The sequence below is a fragment of the Magnolia sinica genome, chromosome 1 (genome assembly GCF_029962835.1).
Source record: "Magnolia sinica isolate HGM2019 chromosome 1, MsV1, whole genome shotgun sequence".
NCBI lineage: Eukaryota > Viridiplantae > Streptophyta > Magnoliopsida > Magnoliales > Magnoliaceae > Magnolia > Magnolia sinica.
Genome location: NC_080573.1, coordinates 141470434 through 141486902, shown reverse-complemented (window position 1 = coordinate 141486902; position 16469 = coordinate 141470434). Strand labels below are relative to the sequence as shown.

The 16469-nt window shown below is 34.7% G+C and overlaps 1 protein-coding gene across 2 annotated transcripts in view; it reads right to left on the bottom strand.

Annotated features, from left to right (window-relative positions):
* The window catches only part of LOC131221589 (protein SEMI-ROLLED LEAF 2-like), a 63169-nt gene extending 47036 nt beyond the window's left edge, over positions 1-16133 (bottom strand). For both annotated transcript variants that reach the window (XM_058216872.1, XM_058216875.1), the window contains exon 1: positions 15604-16133. In XM_058216872.1, coding sequence (XP_058072855.1) covers positions 15604-15738 — 135 coding nt within the window. In that variant the 5' untranslated portion in view covers positions 15739-16133. The remainder of the gene's footprint in view (positions 1-15603) is intronic.
* Between the last annotated feature and the right edge of the window lie 336 nt (positions 16134-16469).

The window sequence follows — 16469 nt, the reverse complement described above, 5'->3', positions numbered from 1 at the left end:
ATATATAAATATGTTTATAAATTAATATAAATATTTATATACATTATAATTAATTTCAGTAATTAAGGTCGTATAGAAAAATTATATTATAATTATAATAATTTATTATATATAAATTATTATATATAATAATGTATATATAATAAATATACATTATTATATATAATTTATAATTAATAGTATATTAATATAACGTATATACATGTTGATGAAGACCTTAATTATATACATAACACCCAGATCCATAGTTCAATTGACAGACTGAGTGAAGATACCTCGTTTCAACACTTGAGGTCTTGGTATCGATCCCTAGTGGGGGTGGCTAACATGGAGTGTGTGTACTGACATGGGTATGTACCAACAAGCTAACCCAAAAAAAAAAGGCCTTAATTATATATATATATATTATAAATATATTATATTATAAATTATAAATTATAAATATTATATATAAATATATTATATACATTATATATATTAATATATTATAATATAATATATTTATATTAATTATATATGTATAGTATAATTACAAATTATAAATATACAAATTATTATACATATTTATATATGTTAATTTGTTATTTACTATAATATTTATTTATAATATATTATATATACATTATACATTATCTATATTACATTAATGTATAATGTATAACAAATGTATAATGTATATAATATATTTATATATACATTATAGACTAATCTATAATTAGACTAACTATATATTCTATTATTAATATGACCTTAATTTATATATACGTTTTTCAATAATATATATATAAAACAAATTATTTTGTATATAATATATAAATCTATTAATTATATACATGTATTAATATATATTATAATAGATTTTCATATATTAAACTCTAACTTAATATATTATTCAAATTAAGTCTTCCTCAAATTCCCCTGCCATAATCTCATTAGTGGTGAGCCCCCTTCCCCAACTAAGTCCCATGTATCAAAGGCAATGTTAGCTAAATTTAGCTTTTGGTCACTTTTAAGAGCAGAGAAGAATAATTTGTCATTTTGAAATTTATAGTATTTACTAGAATTTTCAAATTTTGAAAAATAGATTCTTTCATAGTATATTGAAAAGTAAGGACTCTTTTGTATCCACATGAGCATTTTTTCATGATTTTTTTTTTTTTTTAATTCTACAAAGATTAGAAATTTCAAAAACCTTATTATTTTTTTGGAAGCATAAGCCAATCAGTTTTACTCTATAAAAGTAATCTTATATCACAAAAGATGCAGCCATTTGATTATTTTTTCTTTCTTTTTTTCAGATCGAACTTCATCACATAATTAAAGTTTCTTTGTTTTATGTATGATTTTTGTCTTAATATCAGTATTGTGATATTTGCTTAATGATTTTGGGTGTTATTGCTATCTTTTTTAAATAAAAAAAAGTCTTCTTGTTTTATACCGTCTATTAAAAGATATACGTGAGGGAAAGAAGAGCATAAGCAAAACCAAATTGATAATGGTAAATTAATAGAAAATCTAACCTATGATCGAGGAAAAATCTCTCTAAGAAGCTTCTTGTACCGCTTTACAGGCTGCCTTGATCTCGCACGCATTGAAGGGCAGAAGAAGCACAGGCTCCCATAGATCGGCATAACCTTCCTCGACATCACCCCCATCTTTTCTCGAAGGAAACAAAAATCCAAATACAAAAATAAAAAAATATGAAAAACTAATTTCCTTCTCTTCTCTGCGCCTTCCTCAAATCCTCTGACCGATCCCAATGGGTAAAAATAAATAAAAAATAAAAAATAATCCCAGAATTTTGATCTAAGGATCTTAATTCGACAAATCAGGATCTAATTTTTAGGAGATTGGTTAAAATGCCGCGGGGAAGTAAATCAAATGAGTACTGGATCTTGAAAGAAAATGGAGGAATCAATCGAGATTTGAGATGGATTTTCTTATCTCTTTTTTTTTTCTTTCTTTTTTTCACTTGGAACGGTCGCAGACGGGAGGCTGAAAATCTTTCAAAGGCTACGCAAGAAGGCACTAGATCTCCAACATCCTCCACCGCGAAACGTTTGAAGCTCTCTCGCTCTCACCCTCTTTTCTTTTATAACGTTCGGTCTCCCGCGGATTCTTTGAATAGGGAAGTTATTTAATACATGGGCAGAGTTGGATGCCTGATGCACAGGCACTAAGAACTTGTACACGAGGAATATACTTAATCAAAATAGACTGACTAAGTTGTCTAAATCATTATTTAAATTTTAAATTTTCAGAATTAATATTGTTTTATGAATTCTAACCTCTGATTTTAGACACTTTCTTGTAGAAATACGACTATTGGGTATTTTTCTATTTTAACCTTTAAATAAATGTCTAAAAATCTGATAGGTAGATAATTGAATAAGTATAGTATTTCGTTCATGATGCATATATATTGTAAAGCATGATTTGAACAGTTTAATAAACTATTTATATGACACATGTGCAATTTATAGGTAATTTCTATCTGCGTGCATACCATCCATCACACTATGCCGGAGTATCAAAGTTTCTCTCTTTTGAGAAATGCTCGCTCCAATGGACGTCGAAGTGCATCCTCCGCGGTCATCAAAATCATTAACACGCGTGAGAGAGTAGAGCCGCTCAAGTAAATCGCCGCCGTTCATGTGCTTTACATAAAAAATCAGGGTGGACATCTTCAAATGTTGTTTCAGATGATAGTAAATGTTATGGTGGATGTGGCCCACTGATCTAATTGGGCCGACATTGATTTAGCTCAGATTATCTGGACCGTTGATCTAATTAACCCGACATTGGTTCGCAATGTATATCCTGATACAGAAATCTTCATCTGTGGGGCTAAGCAGCATTCGTTGTGTGGAGCACTCAAAAAACATCCATGATCTTGCGGACGTGCCTTATTGGCCACCGAGATCTATCAGACCGTGACCATGGCCAACCATGATGTATGTGTTGTATATCTACACCGTCCATCCATTTTTTCAGCTCGTTTTAGGACATGTGACGTAAAATTGAAGCAGATCCAAATCTCAGACCGACCACACTAAAGGAAATAACGGCAATTATCTGTTAAAAACTTTTTCATGGGCACAAAAGTTTTGGATAAGCTAATATTTGTGTTTTCCTCTTATCTAGGTCAGTGTGACCTTATTAATACTTAGATGGCAAATAAACATTACCGTGGGCCTAGAAAGTTTTTAATGGCATTCAATCGGTTGTTGCTTTGTTTGATTTCTAAAGCGACTTGATTCAAACCGATTAACTTCGACCCCTAGTGCTAAAATAATCATATACATCTAATATAAACATGTATGACTAGATTCTGAAAAAATTCGTCGCTTACTTAACCACTTACATAATTTTATAACATTCATACGATTAAAATGGTGGAATTCTTTCTCTAAAGATAGGTTGTTTTGTACCTTACATAAGAAAAGACTTTTCAAAACACTGGTGCAATTAGAAAAAAGGAAAACTTACAATCGGTCACCCGAAACAAGAACGTATCTCTCGAAAGAACTACATGATATTATATAGAGAACAAATTAGGTGTATGAGCATAGATTTAGATTACAAGTAAAGACTATAGCTAAGAATTACAACTACTCATAAGATAAGCTTAGATAAAGTAAATTGATAAATTTGTGAATGATTGTTTGTTAGGAAGTTCTGATTTACTAATCTCTTTTGCTATTTATATATTTCTCTTGTAGTTTATTCTTCCATATATATGTTTCTTCCATTATTATAATGGTCAAAACCGCATTTCTCTCTTTGCTCATTAAACTTTGGATAACTCGGCTGCATTACTTCGTCGATCATCCAATGAAATGTAAAATTGGATATATGTTGGTTATGATTCCGCAAAAGATATTACAAGTATCTTAAAAATCTTTTTATCCACCTCGTATTTCTCGTGAGATGTCACATGTCTTTCTTCTATTGATTTTTTCTATAATAGCCAGAAATATAGTATGATATTGCTTCCCACGCCGCTTTGCCTTTAGAAAAAAGTGAAAGTGATATCATTATGTTGCCTAATGCAAAGCAATCGGTCGTTGGTACATGTGTTGTCTCCCCATTAACTCTATTTATATGACCTTAATAGTATATATTATTAAGGTCATATATATATATATATATAATATAGTATATGTATTTAGTATATATATTAATATATATACTATTAAAGTCATATAAATATATATTATTAATTATAATAATTATAATTATTTTTGACCTTACTAGTATATAATATAAATCACATATGTATTATAGTATATGACCTTAATAGTATACTAGTAAGGTCATATACTATTAAGGCCTAGTATTATAGTATTATAATACTATAATACTATTAAGATCATATACTATTTATGACCTTAATAGTATATGACCTTAATATATACTATTAATATATAAATATTAAGATCATATATGTATTATAGTATTATAGTATTAAGGTCATATACTATTAATTATAATAATTATAATTATATAAATATAGTATTTATAAATATATATTATAATTATAATGTATATATAATAAATATACATTATTATATATAATTTATAATTAATAGTATATTAATATAATGTATATACTTGTTGATGAAGACCTTAATTACATATATTATAAATATATTATATACATTATATATTAATATATTATAATATAATATATTTATATTAATTATATATATAATTACAAATTATAAATATACAAGTTATAATATATATTTATATATGTTAATTTGTTAATTACTATAATATTTATTTATAATATATTATATATACATTATACATTAAATTATATATAGTTAATATACATTAATGTATAATGTATAATGTATAACAAATGTATAATGTATATAATATATTTATATATACATTATAGACTAATCTATAATTTGACTAACTACATAATCTATTATTAATATGACTTTAATTTATATATACGTTTTTCAGTAATATATGTAAAAAAACATTATTTTGTATATAATATATAATTCTATTAATTATATACATGTATTAATATATATTATAATAAATTTTCATATATTAAACTCTAACTTAATCTATTATTTAAATTAAGTCTTCCTCAAATTTTCCTGTCATAATCTCGTCAGTGGTGAGACCCCTTCCCCAGCTAAGTCCCATGCATCAAAGGCAATGTTAGCTACATTTAGCTTTTAGCCACTTTGAAGAGCAGAGAAGAATAATTTGTCATTTTAGAATTTCTAGTACCTAATAAAATTTTCAAATTTTAGAAAATGAGTTCTTTCATAGTACATTGAAAAATAAGAACTCTTTTATATCCACGTGAGCATCTTTTCATGATTTTTTTCTGATATTATACAAAGATTGAAAATCCTAAAAGCCTTATTATTTTTATGGAAGCACAAGCTGTAAGACCCATATCCTAGCCTGTACTGTTCCATAGGCTTCGCCGGTCATCCCGGTTAAATTTCGGCGACCCACGATCGGTTATCGGCGTTTACGTACGACCCTGAGACATTTCCCGTATATCAGAGTCGGCTCGACCCGAGACTTGTACCAGTGCAACCGTGCCGTCGTCGCGGTTCCGATGCAGCGTCTTGCACGCTGATGCGTACCCTGGGCAGGAGATGTGGACCCGCGTTCAGTTCGAGAAAAAAGCCGCGCATTGCAAAATGCAAGAGAATCCATCACATCAATCACCTCACTTGTCAAAAGTACACCCATCACTCAACCCCTTACTCTTCCCATTCCCAAGTACAAAAGCAACCCCCAAAAGTCAATTTTCATATCACCTAACCATCCCTCTCTCACATCACTTCTCTTACATCACTCTCTCTCATCTCTCTCATTCTCCAAAAACAATCCTAAGAGCTCCAACGTCCATGGCTTCCATGGAGGAGCTTAATGTGGCCCACTCCCTACCACCCGATCCCAACCTCCAAAATTAATCTCAACCGTTAAAATCTACCCCTTGGAGCTCTAAATTGTGTTGGCGGAAGAAAGAAGAGAATATCATACGGTGGGTGTTTTCTTTTGTTTTATTTGTATGAATTTGATCATTTGTGGGCCTACAATCGATGGGACCCACTTGATGTATGCATTGCATTGAGGGACCCATAGTGGCAGGGTCCCTCCCATCTCCAACGTCTCCTTCCCTCTCTCTCTCTTTCTCCCTCTCTTTCCCTCTCTCTTGACGACCGTGCGGCCCACCTGATGCATGTGACCTTATCCACGCCATCCATTGATGTAGACCCTACCGTTCATGGGGGTGGTATGTGCACTGTCGAGCAGCAATCGCTGCTGGACATGGGTAAAACACAAATATCAGCTTCCTCCTAAGCATGTGAGTCCACACACCTCGGTTGAATATGGTCCATACACATGGGACCCACCTTCCACCCCAACCACCCATTCGTTTGAAACGGTGGGTCCCCACCATATGGTGTGGGCATCATTCACGCCGTGCATTCCTTGCCACTGCAGCAGCAGCAGCTACTGACGTTAATGGTCGGGTGGGGCCCACCTCCTATGACGTATGTGATATCTAAGCCGTTCATTTGGTGAGGCCCATCTACTAACTGACGTCAATAGGTTCTGTGGGTCCACATGATGTATTTGCCTTATCCACACCGTCCAGATTGTCTGGACGGTGATGGAACTGTTTGGATGGTGCCTGGTTCGTTTGCAGCGTGCAGGGCCACCTTGATGTATTTGTTGTATATCCAACACCGTCCATTCATGGCCCACTTTGATGTATTGATGCCACCGTTATGTGGGCCACACCATGTTGTACTTGTTCAATCCACACCGTCCAGATAATCTAGACGGTGGTGGAGTGATTGGGCAGTGCACACTGCCACCGTGAGGGATATGGATTATCCACACCGTCCGTCTAAATTAAGAAGACCGCTGGTCTGGACGCTGGTTTGTAAGAAATAATAATAATAATAAAATTATATATATATATTAAAATAAACAATGTTATGGTGGGGCACCACGTGGGACCCACCCACCTTGGCAGCTAACCCATTGCTGTGGGCTGGAAAAATGCACACCGTCCGTCTCCCTGGTGGGACCCACCTTAATTGTATGTGATTCATCTGCACCATCCATCTGGACGGTGCCATATAAGGCCCTACCATGGCGTAGTGTTGTCGTTCCACTGTTCGTGCAGTGGCCCACCCTAATGTCTATGTTTTATCACCGTCCACCCTGCTCGTGGTCTGGACGATGGTCACAAAATAATAATAATAATAATAATAATAATAAGATGATACTGATAAAAATAATATATATATGTATGTATGTACGTGGTGGGCCCCATGTGGGACCCACCTGCTGGACGGATTGATTGGTGTACGTCACACCAGCTATATCACTGGGGTATCGACGTCGGCAAATTCTGTGGGCCCCATCACAGTATGTGTTATATCAGGGCCGTCCATCTGTTGGACGGCCAGCAGCCCCACCATGATAAATGTGTTCCATCCGAACCGTCCATCCATTTGGCAAGTTCATGCTAAGGCTTGGGAAGAAAAATAAGACAGATCTACTAGCAAGTGGACCACACCCTGGTGCATGCTTCATTCTGATGTCCATTCTCTTCACGTCATTTGTGATGTGGCTTCACCTTCCTAGTGGACCCACTCATTGGGCATGGGCCTTAGCTGAAGTAGATTCGAAACTCATGTGGGCCACACATGATATATGTATTGTATCCTTGCCGCATAGTAGCCGTGCGACCCACACATGTGTGGACTCCACATGATGCATGTGTTTGTCCATGCTCTCCACCGTCTAGATATGCATGGTGGGTATGTGTTTTAATCAAGAAATCCGTTGAGGGTCTGGACGTGAGGCCATCACGATGTATGTATTTTTTATCCGCATAGTCCGTTTGCTGGATGGATGGGGCCCACCTTGTAGTATGTCGTATATATTTACACCATCCGTTCAAACGGGGTAGATGTGGGTCCACCATGTTGTACGTGTTTCATCTATGCCATCCACTTGTGCAGCCATCATGATATAATTTTCGGGCCATGCACTGAGGATCATTGTAATGTATATTCGGCCCATTGATATGGCCCACTTGTTGTATTTGAGGCCCATGGGCGAAGCCCGTTGTGATGTATACGAGGCCCATCATGGTGTATATTTGAGGCCCACGTGCAGGGCCCACCTATGATGTATTTAGACCCATGTGTAGGGCCCACTTGTTATATATTTAAGGCCCATGTATAGGGCCCATCTATTGTGTATAGGAGGCCCATTGGTGCGGTCCATCGATGCGTCCCACTTGATGTACTTGAGGTCCATGGGTTGCGACCCATCATGATGTACTGAGGTCCATGGGTCGTGGCCCATGGAGATGTATTTTAGGCTTATAAGTCATGGCCCATTTTGATATATTTCTAGCCCATCTAGTAAGGCCCATGGAGATGTATTTTGGGCCTATATGTCGTGGTCCATTTTGATGTATTTCCGGACCATTTGATTCGGCCCATTTGATTCAGCCCATTTGATCGGCCCATTTGTACCAGCTCATTTGATTCGGCCCATTTGTACCGTCCCATTTGATTCGGCCGATTTGATTTGGCCCATTTGATTGATTAGGCCTATTTGATGTAATTGAGGCCCATGACGATATATGTTAGGCCCTTATGTGGGGCCATGGGCCCACTATATGAATAGCTCTATGTGGACCACTCCTTGGGAGCAATGTTGGTTAAATGTCCACATTGATGGACAATGATGGTTGGATGTCCACATTATGACCTTCTCTTAGGCTTTATTAGGCCCATTCTCACCAATTCCAATTATTGATGCTGATTACCGATTGTGATTTGCCGTGGCCGATTGCTAATTATCGATCGAGGCTGATTACCGATTCTGATTTGTCGTGGCCGATTGCCAATTATCGATCGAGGCCGAGTACTGATTCTGATTTGTCGTGACCGATTGCCGATTATTGACTGAGGCCGATTACCAATTCTGATTTGTCATGACCGATTACCGATTCCGATTGTCGGGGCCTAATGTGATGTATATGCGGCCCATATTTGAGACCCGACGTGATGTGTATTCAGCCCGTGTCTAAGGCCCAATGTGATGTATATAAGGCCTATGTGATGAAGCCCATTATGATGCATTTGAGGGTCAGGTGATGGAGCCCGTTGTGATGTAGATTAGGCCCGTGAGAGAGGCCCATCGTGATGTGTATTAAGCTCTTGAGTGAGACCCATAGTGTTGTATATTTGGCCCTTGTATGAGGCCATGGGTCCACTCTATGTGAGCCATTCCTTGGGGGCAATGTTAGTTAAATGTCCACAATATCAAGGCCGATTGTTGATGCCGGTTATTGATACCGATTATGAGTACATAATAGCATAGCATCATGATACATGCCCATACGCATCATTTACATGTTTGTTATGAGATGTGGTTAATCATTGCATATGTCATTGAGCATGTTACTATGAGACTCCCTGATAGGCGGAAGTTATCTCACATGAGTGCACGGTATGCGCAGGATTGATGCATAACTGGATTGTATGACTCATGCATATTGCATTATGATAACTGTACGCCTTGGCGACATTAGGGCCGTAGCCTCCACAAGCATATCGTGGATGGCCAGACGGGACACCGAAAATTTGTTCTAGCATCGGGTTGCCATAGATGGCCCTGGGTGAAAATCATTAAACCCTCTTGGTATCAGAGGATGCCCTAACGTCGAGATTGAGTGGATACATGAGTTCCCGAGTGCCGAATACCAGGAGGCCGCGTCTCCCACTGTATCGTGGTCGGTTGGGAGGGGGTGTGGCCTTACCCGCCCGAGAGTAAGGGACATTACTAGGCTGAGTTTGACCAGCTCGTGAATGGGTCTGCTATCGACGTGCCGAATAAGTATTGGCAGACTATTGGCCAGGCGGATAGTGAGGTTTCTTACGCTTACTTGGACTTTGCTACTAGGAGAGGGGCAGTGCCATTTGGAGTGTACTAAACCTCGATGATGATCCCAGAGAGGAACTATACTGATATGTGGACTTATTGATCAGGAGTTGCATACTCATTTATTCATTCATTCACTATCCACTCGGGCCGGTGGTGCGCAACTATTTGTTACGTGTATCTTCGCAATGGCCGGGATTTCGGTTGGGGCGCGCGACTAACCTGAGATAAGGAGTTTACCACATTGAGTCTGACTATCCAAATTAGGTATGAGACTAGTTTGGATAGAAGTCTAATGTGATGGACCCCATAGCCTGTGATACTACGTACTACCATCCCAACTTCACACTCTAGTATGGTCATTCCATTCGCACCGCATGTTGCATTACATCCGTGGCATATGACAATTTGGGTTATTGTGTTTCTGCATTTATATGGTCTAGGTATGGCTGACGCTATTTGTGTTACTCATTAGGAATGTATATTGCATTGTATCCTCTGCATCTGATATTTGGCCCTCTATGACTCCTCATTTGCATAGTTGATTTGTATCGCGTATTCTAATATTGTATGACTTAGTATTTCCGCTTACTCTATTATCGTATGATTTATGATCTTGTCAGTATTTCTGTTTACTCTGATAATTCTTGATCTTATCAGTATTTCTGTTTACTCTGATAATTCATGATCTTGTCAGTATTTCTATTTATACCGACATTATACAATTTATGGATTATCAGTATTTTTGGTATTGTATGACTGCAGCATTGTATTGAATACTTGGCACTTACCTTGTGCACACACTTCCACCACCCTCCAAGCTTTCTATAAGCTTATGCACGATAGATGCGTGTAGGTGATGTTAGGTTACAGTAGTGTGAAGCTTGGAGCGTACAGTGGACTTCTGGAGCTTGATTTTCGATTTATGTATTTTCTTTTCAGCATTGTACTCAAATGATTATATTAGTGGATATGCGATGATGGTGTTGCCTTTGTGAATTGGGTAATCTTGTGGTTATGCTTATTATGAGTTAAATGTGTATTGAAAAAAAAGAGAAAAAAATCCTCCTTGTAGGATCCCAGGATCGGAATCTGGCATATGTATGCTACAAGCCGAGACTGGGGTACTATGGAGGCTGTCGGCACTGGATTCGGTGATCGAGATTCTTGTGAGTCCGATTTTCGGGTTTGGAGCGTGACACAAGCCAATCAGTCTTACTCTATAAAAGTAATCCTATATCGCAAAAGATGCAGCCATTTGATTCTAAGTTTTTTTTTTCAGATCGAACTTTATCACATAATTAAGGTCTCCTTGTTTTGTGTTTGATTTTTCTGTCTTAATATCAGTATTGTGATATTTGCTTAATGATTTTGGGTGCTATTACTATCTCTTTTTTTTTTTAAATGTCTCCTTGTTTTATACCGTCTATTAAAAGACATATATGTGAAGGAAAGAAGGGCAAAAGTAAAACTAGATTGATAATGGTAAATTACTAGAAAATCTAACCTGTGATCAAGGAAAAATCTTCCTAAGAAGCTTCTTGTACCGCTTTGCAGGCTGCCTTGATCTCGCACGCATTGAAGGGCAGAAGAAGCACAGGCTCCCACGGATCGGCATAACCCTCCTCGACATTACCCCCATCTTTCTCAACAGAAAATAGAAAACCAAATACAAAAATAAAAGAAAATGAAAAACTAATTTCCTTCTCTTCTCTACGCCTTCCTCGAATCCTCCGACCGATCCCAATGAGTAAATTTAAAAAAATTAAAAAATAATCCCCAAATTTCGATCTACGAACCCTAATTCGATGAATTAGGATCTAATTTTCAGGAGATTGGTTGAAATGCCGCACGGAAATAGATCAAAGGAGTGGACCTTGAAAGAAAATGGAGGAATCGATCGAGATTTGAGATGAATTTTCTTCTCTCTCTCTTTTTCTTTTTTTTAACCTGGAACGGTCACAAACGGGAGGCTGAAAATCCTTCAAAGGCTACGCAAGAAGGCACTGGATCTCCAACATCCTCCACTGCGAAATGTTTGAAGCTCTCTCGCTCTCACCCTCTTTTCTTTTATAGTGTTCAGTCTCCCTCGGGTTCTTTGAATAGGGAAGTTATTTGATACACGGGCAGAGTTGGACGCCTGATACACAGGTACTAAGAATTGTACACAGGGAATATACTTAATCAAAATAAACTGACTAAGTTGTCTAAATCATTGTTTGAATTTTAAATTTTCAGAATTGATATTGTTTTATGAATTTTAACCTCTGATTTTGAACACTTTCTTATAGAAATAGGACCATTGGATATTTTTCCATTTTAACCGTTAAATAAATGTCCAAAAATCTAATAGGTAGATAATCGAATAAGTATAGTATTTTGTTCATGATGCATATAGACTGTAAAGCATGATTTGGACAGTTTAATGAACAATTTATATGACACGTGTGCAATTTATAGGTAATTTCTATCTGCGTGCGTACCATCCATCACACCATGCCGAAGTATCAAAGTTTCTCTCTTTTGAGAAATGCTCGCTCCAATGGACGTCGAAGTGTATCCTCTGCGGACGTCAAAATCATCAACATGTGTGAGAGAGCGGAGCCGCTCAAGTAAATCATCGCCGTTCATGTGCTTTGCCTCAACAATTAGGGAAGATGTCTTTAAATGTTGTTTGGGATGATAATAGATGTTATAGTGGATGTGGCCCACTGATCTAATTGGCCCAACGTTGATCTAGTTCGGATTATCTGGACTGTTGATCTAATTAGCCCGACGTTGGTTCGCAATGTATATCCTGATACGGCAATATTCATTTGTAGGGCTAGGCAGCATTCACTGTATGGAGCACTCGAAAAACGTCCCTGATCTTGCAGACATGCCTTGTTGGCCACCGAGATCGATCAGACCATGACCGTGGCCAACCATGATGTATGTGTTGTATATCTACACCGTCCATCTATTTTTTCAGCTCATTTTAGGACATGAGACGTAAAATTGAAGCAGATCCAAATCTCAGGCCGACCACACCAAAGGAAACAACGGCGATTATCTGTTAAAAACTTCTTTATGGGCACAAAAGTTTTGGATAAGCTAATATTTGTGTTTTCCTCTCATCCAGGTCAGTGTGACCTTATTAATAGTTAGATGGCAAATAAACATTATCGTGGGCATGAGAAGTTTTTAATGGCATTCAATCGGTTAGCGCTCTATTTGATTTCTAAAGCGACTCGATTTAAACCGATTAATTTCGACCCCTAGCGCTAAAATAATCATATACATCTAATATAAACATATATGACTAGATTCTGGAAAAATTCATCACGTACTTAACCACTTACATAATTTTATAACAATCATACGATTAAAATGGTGGAATTCTTTCTTTGAAGATAGGTTGTTTTGTACCTTCCATAAGAAAAGACTTTTCAAAACACTGGTGCAATTAGAAAATGGAAAACTCATAATCGGTTATCCAAAGCAAGAACGTATCTCTTGAAAGAACTGCATGATATTATATAGAGAACAAATTGGGCGTATGAGCATAGATTTAGATTACAAGTAAAGACTATAGTTAAGAATTACAACTACTAATAGGATAAGCTTAGATAAAGTAAATTGATAAATTTGTGGATGAGTATTTGTTAGGAAGTTCTAGTCCACTAATCTCTTTTGCTATTTATAAATTTTTCTTGTAGTTTGTTCTTCCATATATATGTTTCTTCCATTACTATAATGGTCAAAACCGCATTTCTCTCTTTGCTCATTAAACTTTGGATAACTTGGCTGTATTACTTCGTCGATCATCCAATGATATATAAAATTGAATTTGCGTTAGTTATGATTCTACAAAAGGTACTATAAGTAGCTTGAAGATCTTTTTATCCACCTTGTATTTCTCGTGAGATGGCACAAGTCGCTCTCCTATTGGTTTTTTCTATAATGGCCATAAATATGATATAATATTGCCTCCCACGCCGCTTTGCCTTTAGAAAAAAAAAAATGAAAGTGACATCATTCTGTTGCTTAATGCAATGCAATTGGTCGTTGGTCCATGTGTTGTCTCCCCATTGACTCTATTTATATGACCTTAATAGTATACATTATTAAGGTCATATATGTATAATATAGTATATGTATTTAGTATATATATATATATATATTAATATATATATACTATTAAGGTCATATAAATATATACTATTAATTATAATAATTATAATTATATAAATATAGTATTTATAAATATATAATTATATAAAATATTATAATTATAACATATATTTATATATTATAATATATATTTATAATTATATGTAATTATAATACATATATATTATTTGTATTATAAATATATGTATATATAAATATGTTTATAAATTAATATAAATATTTATATTAATTTTTATATACATTATAATTAATTTCAGTAATTAAGGTCATATATAAATTATATTATAAATATATATTATAATTATAATTATTTATTATATATAATTTATAATTAATAGTATATTAATATAATGTATATACGTGTTGATGAAGACCTTAATTATATATATTATAAATTATAAATATATTATATACATTATATATATTAATATATTATAATATAGTATATTTATATTAATTATATATATATATATAATATAATTACAAATTATAAATATACAAATTATAATATATATTTATATATGTTAATTTATTAATTACTATAATATATATTTATAATATATTATATATACATTATCTATATTACATTAACGTATAATGTATAATAAATGTATAATATATATAATATATTTATATATACATTACAGACTAATCTATAATTAGACTAACTATATAATCTATTATTAATATGAACTTAATTTATATATACGTTTTTCAGTAATATATATAAAACAAATTATTTTGTATATAATATATAAATGTATTAATTATATACATGTATTAATATATATTATAATAGATTTTCATATATTAAACTCTAACTTAATCTATTATTCAAATTAAGTCTTCCTCAAATTTATCTGGCATAATCTCGTCAGTGGTGAGCCCCCTTCCCCAGCTAAGTCACATGCATCAAAGGCAATGTTAGCTACATTTAGCTTTTAACCACTTTTAAGAGTAGAGAAGAATAAATTGTCATTTTGAAATTTTTAGTACTTATTAGAATTTTCAAATTTTGAAAAATGGGTTCTTTCATAGTGCATTGAAAATTAAGAACTCTTTTGTATCCACGTGATCATCTTTTCATGATTTTTTTCTGATATTCTACAAAAATTAGAAATCCCAAAAGCCTTATTATTTTTCTGAAAGCACAGGCCAATCAGTCTTACTCTATAAAAGCAATCATATATCGCAAAAGATGCAACCATTTGATTTTATTTTTTTTTTCAAATCGAACTTCATCACATAATTAAGGTCTCCTTATTTTATGTTTGATTTTTCTGTCTTAATATCGGTATTGTGATATTTGCTTAATGATTTTGGGTGTTATTGTTATCTTAAAATTAAAAAAAAGAAAAGAAAAAAGGTCTCTTTGTTTTATACCGTCTATTAAAAGACATATATGTGAGGGAAAGAAGGGCATAAGCAAAACCAGATTGATAATGGTAAATTAATAGAAAATCTAACCTGTGATCGAGGAAAAATCTCCCTAAGAAGTTTCTTGTACCGCTTCACAGGCTGCCTTGATCTCGCACGCATTGAAGGGCAGAAGAAACACAGGCTCCCACAGATTGGCATAACCTTCCTCGACATCACCCCCATCTTTTCCCACAGGAAATAGAAATTCAAATACAAAAATAAAAGAAAATGGAAAACTAATTTCCTTCTCTTTTCTGCGCCTTCCTCAAATCCTCCGATCGATCCCCATGAGTAAATTAAAAAAAAAAATCTCCAAATTTCGATCTAAGAATCCTAATTCGACGAATCAGGATCTAATTTTCAGGAGATTGGTTGAAATGCCACGCGGAAGCATATCAAATGAGTGGATCTTGAAAGAAAATGGAGGAATCGATCGAGATTTGAGATGAATTTTCTTCTCTCTTTTTTTCTTTTTTTAACCTGGAACGGTCGCAGACGGGAGGCTGGAAATCCTTCAAAGGCTACCCAAGAAGGCACTGGATCTCCAACATCCTCCACCGCGAAACGTTTGAAACTCTCTCGCTCTCACCCTATTTTATTTTATAGCATTTGGTCTCCCGTGAGTTCTTTGAATAAGGAAGTTATTTGATACACGGGCAGAGTTGGACGCCTGATACACAGGCACTAAGAACTTGTACACAGGGAATATACTTAATCAAAATAAACCGACTAAGTTGTCTAAATCATTGTTTAAATTTTAAAATTTTAAAATTGATATTGTTTTATGAATTCTAACCTTTGATTTTGGACACTTTCTTGTAGAAATAGGACCATTGGATATTTTTCCATTTTAACCATTAAATAAATGTCCAAAAATTCGATAGGTAGATAATCGAATAAGTATAGTATTTAAT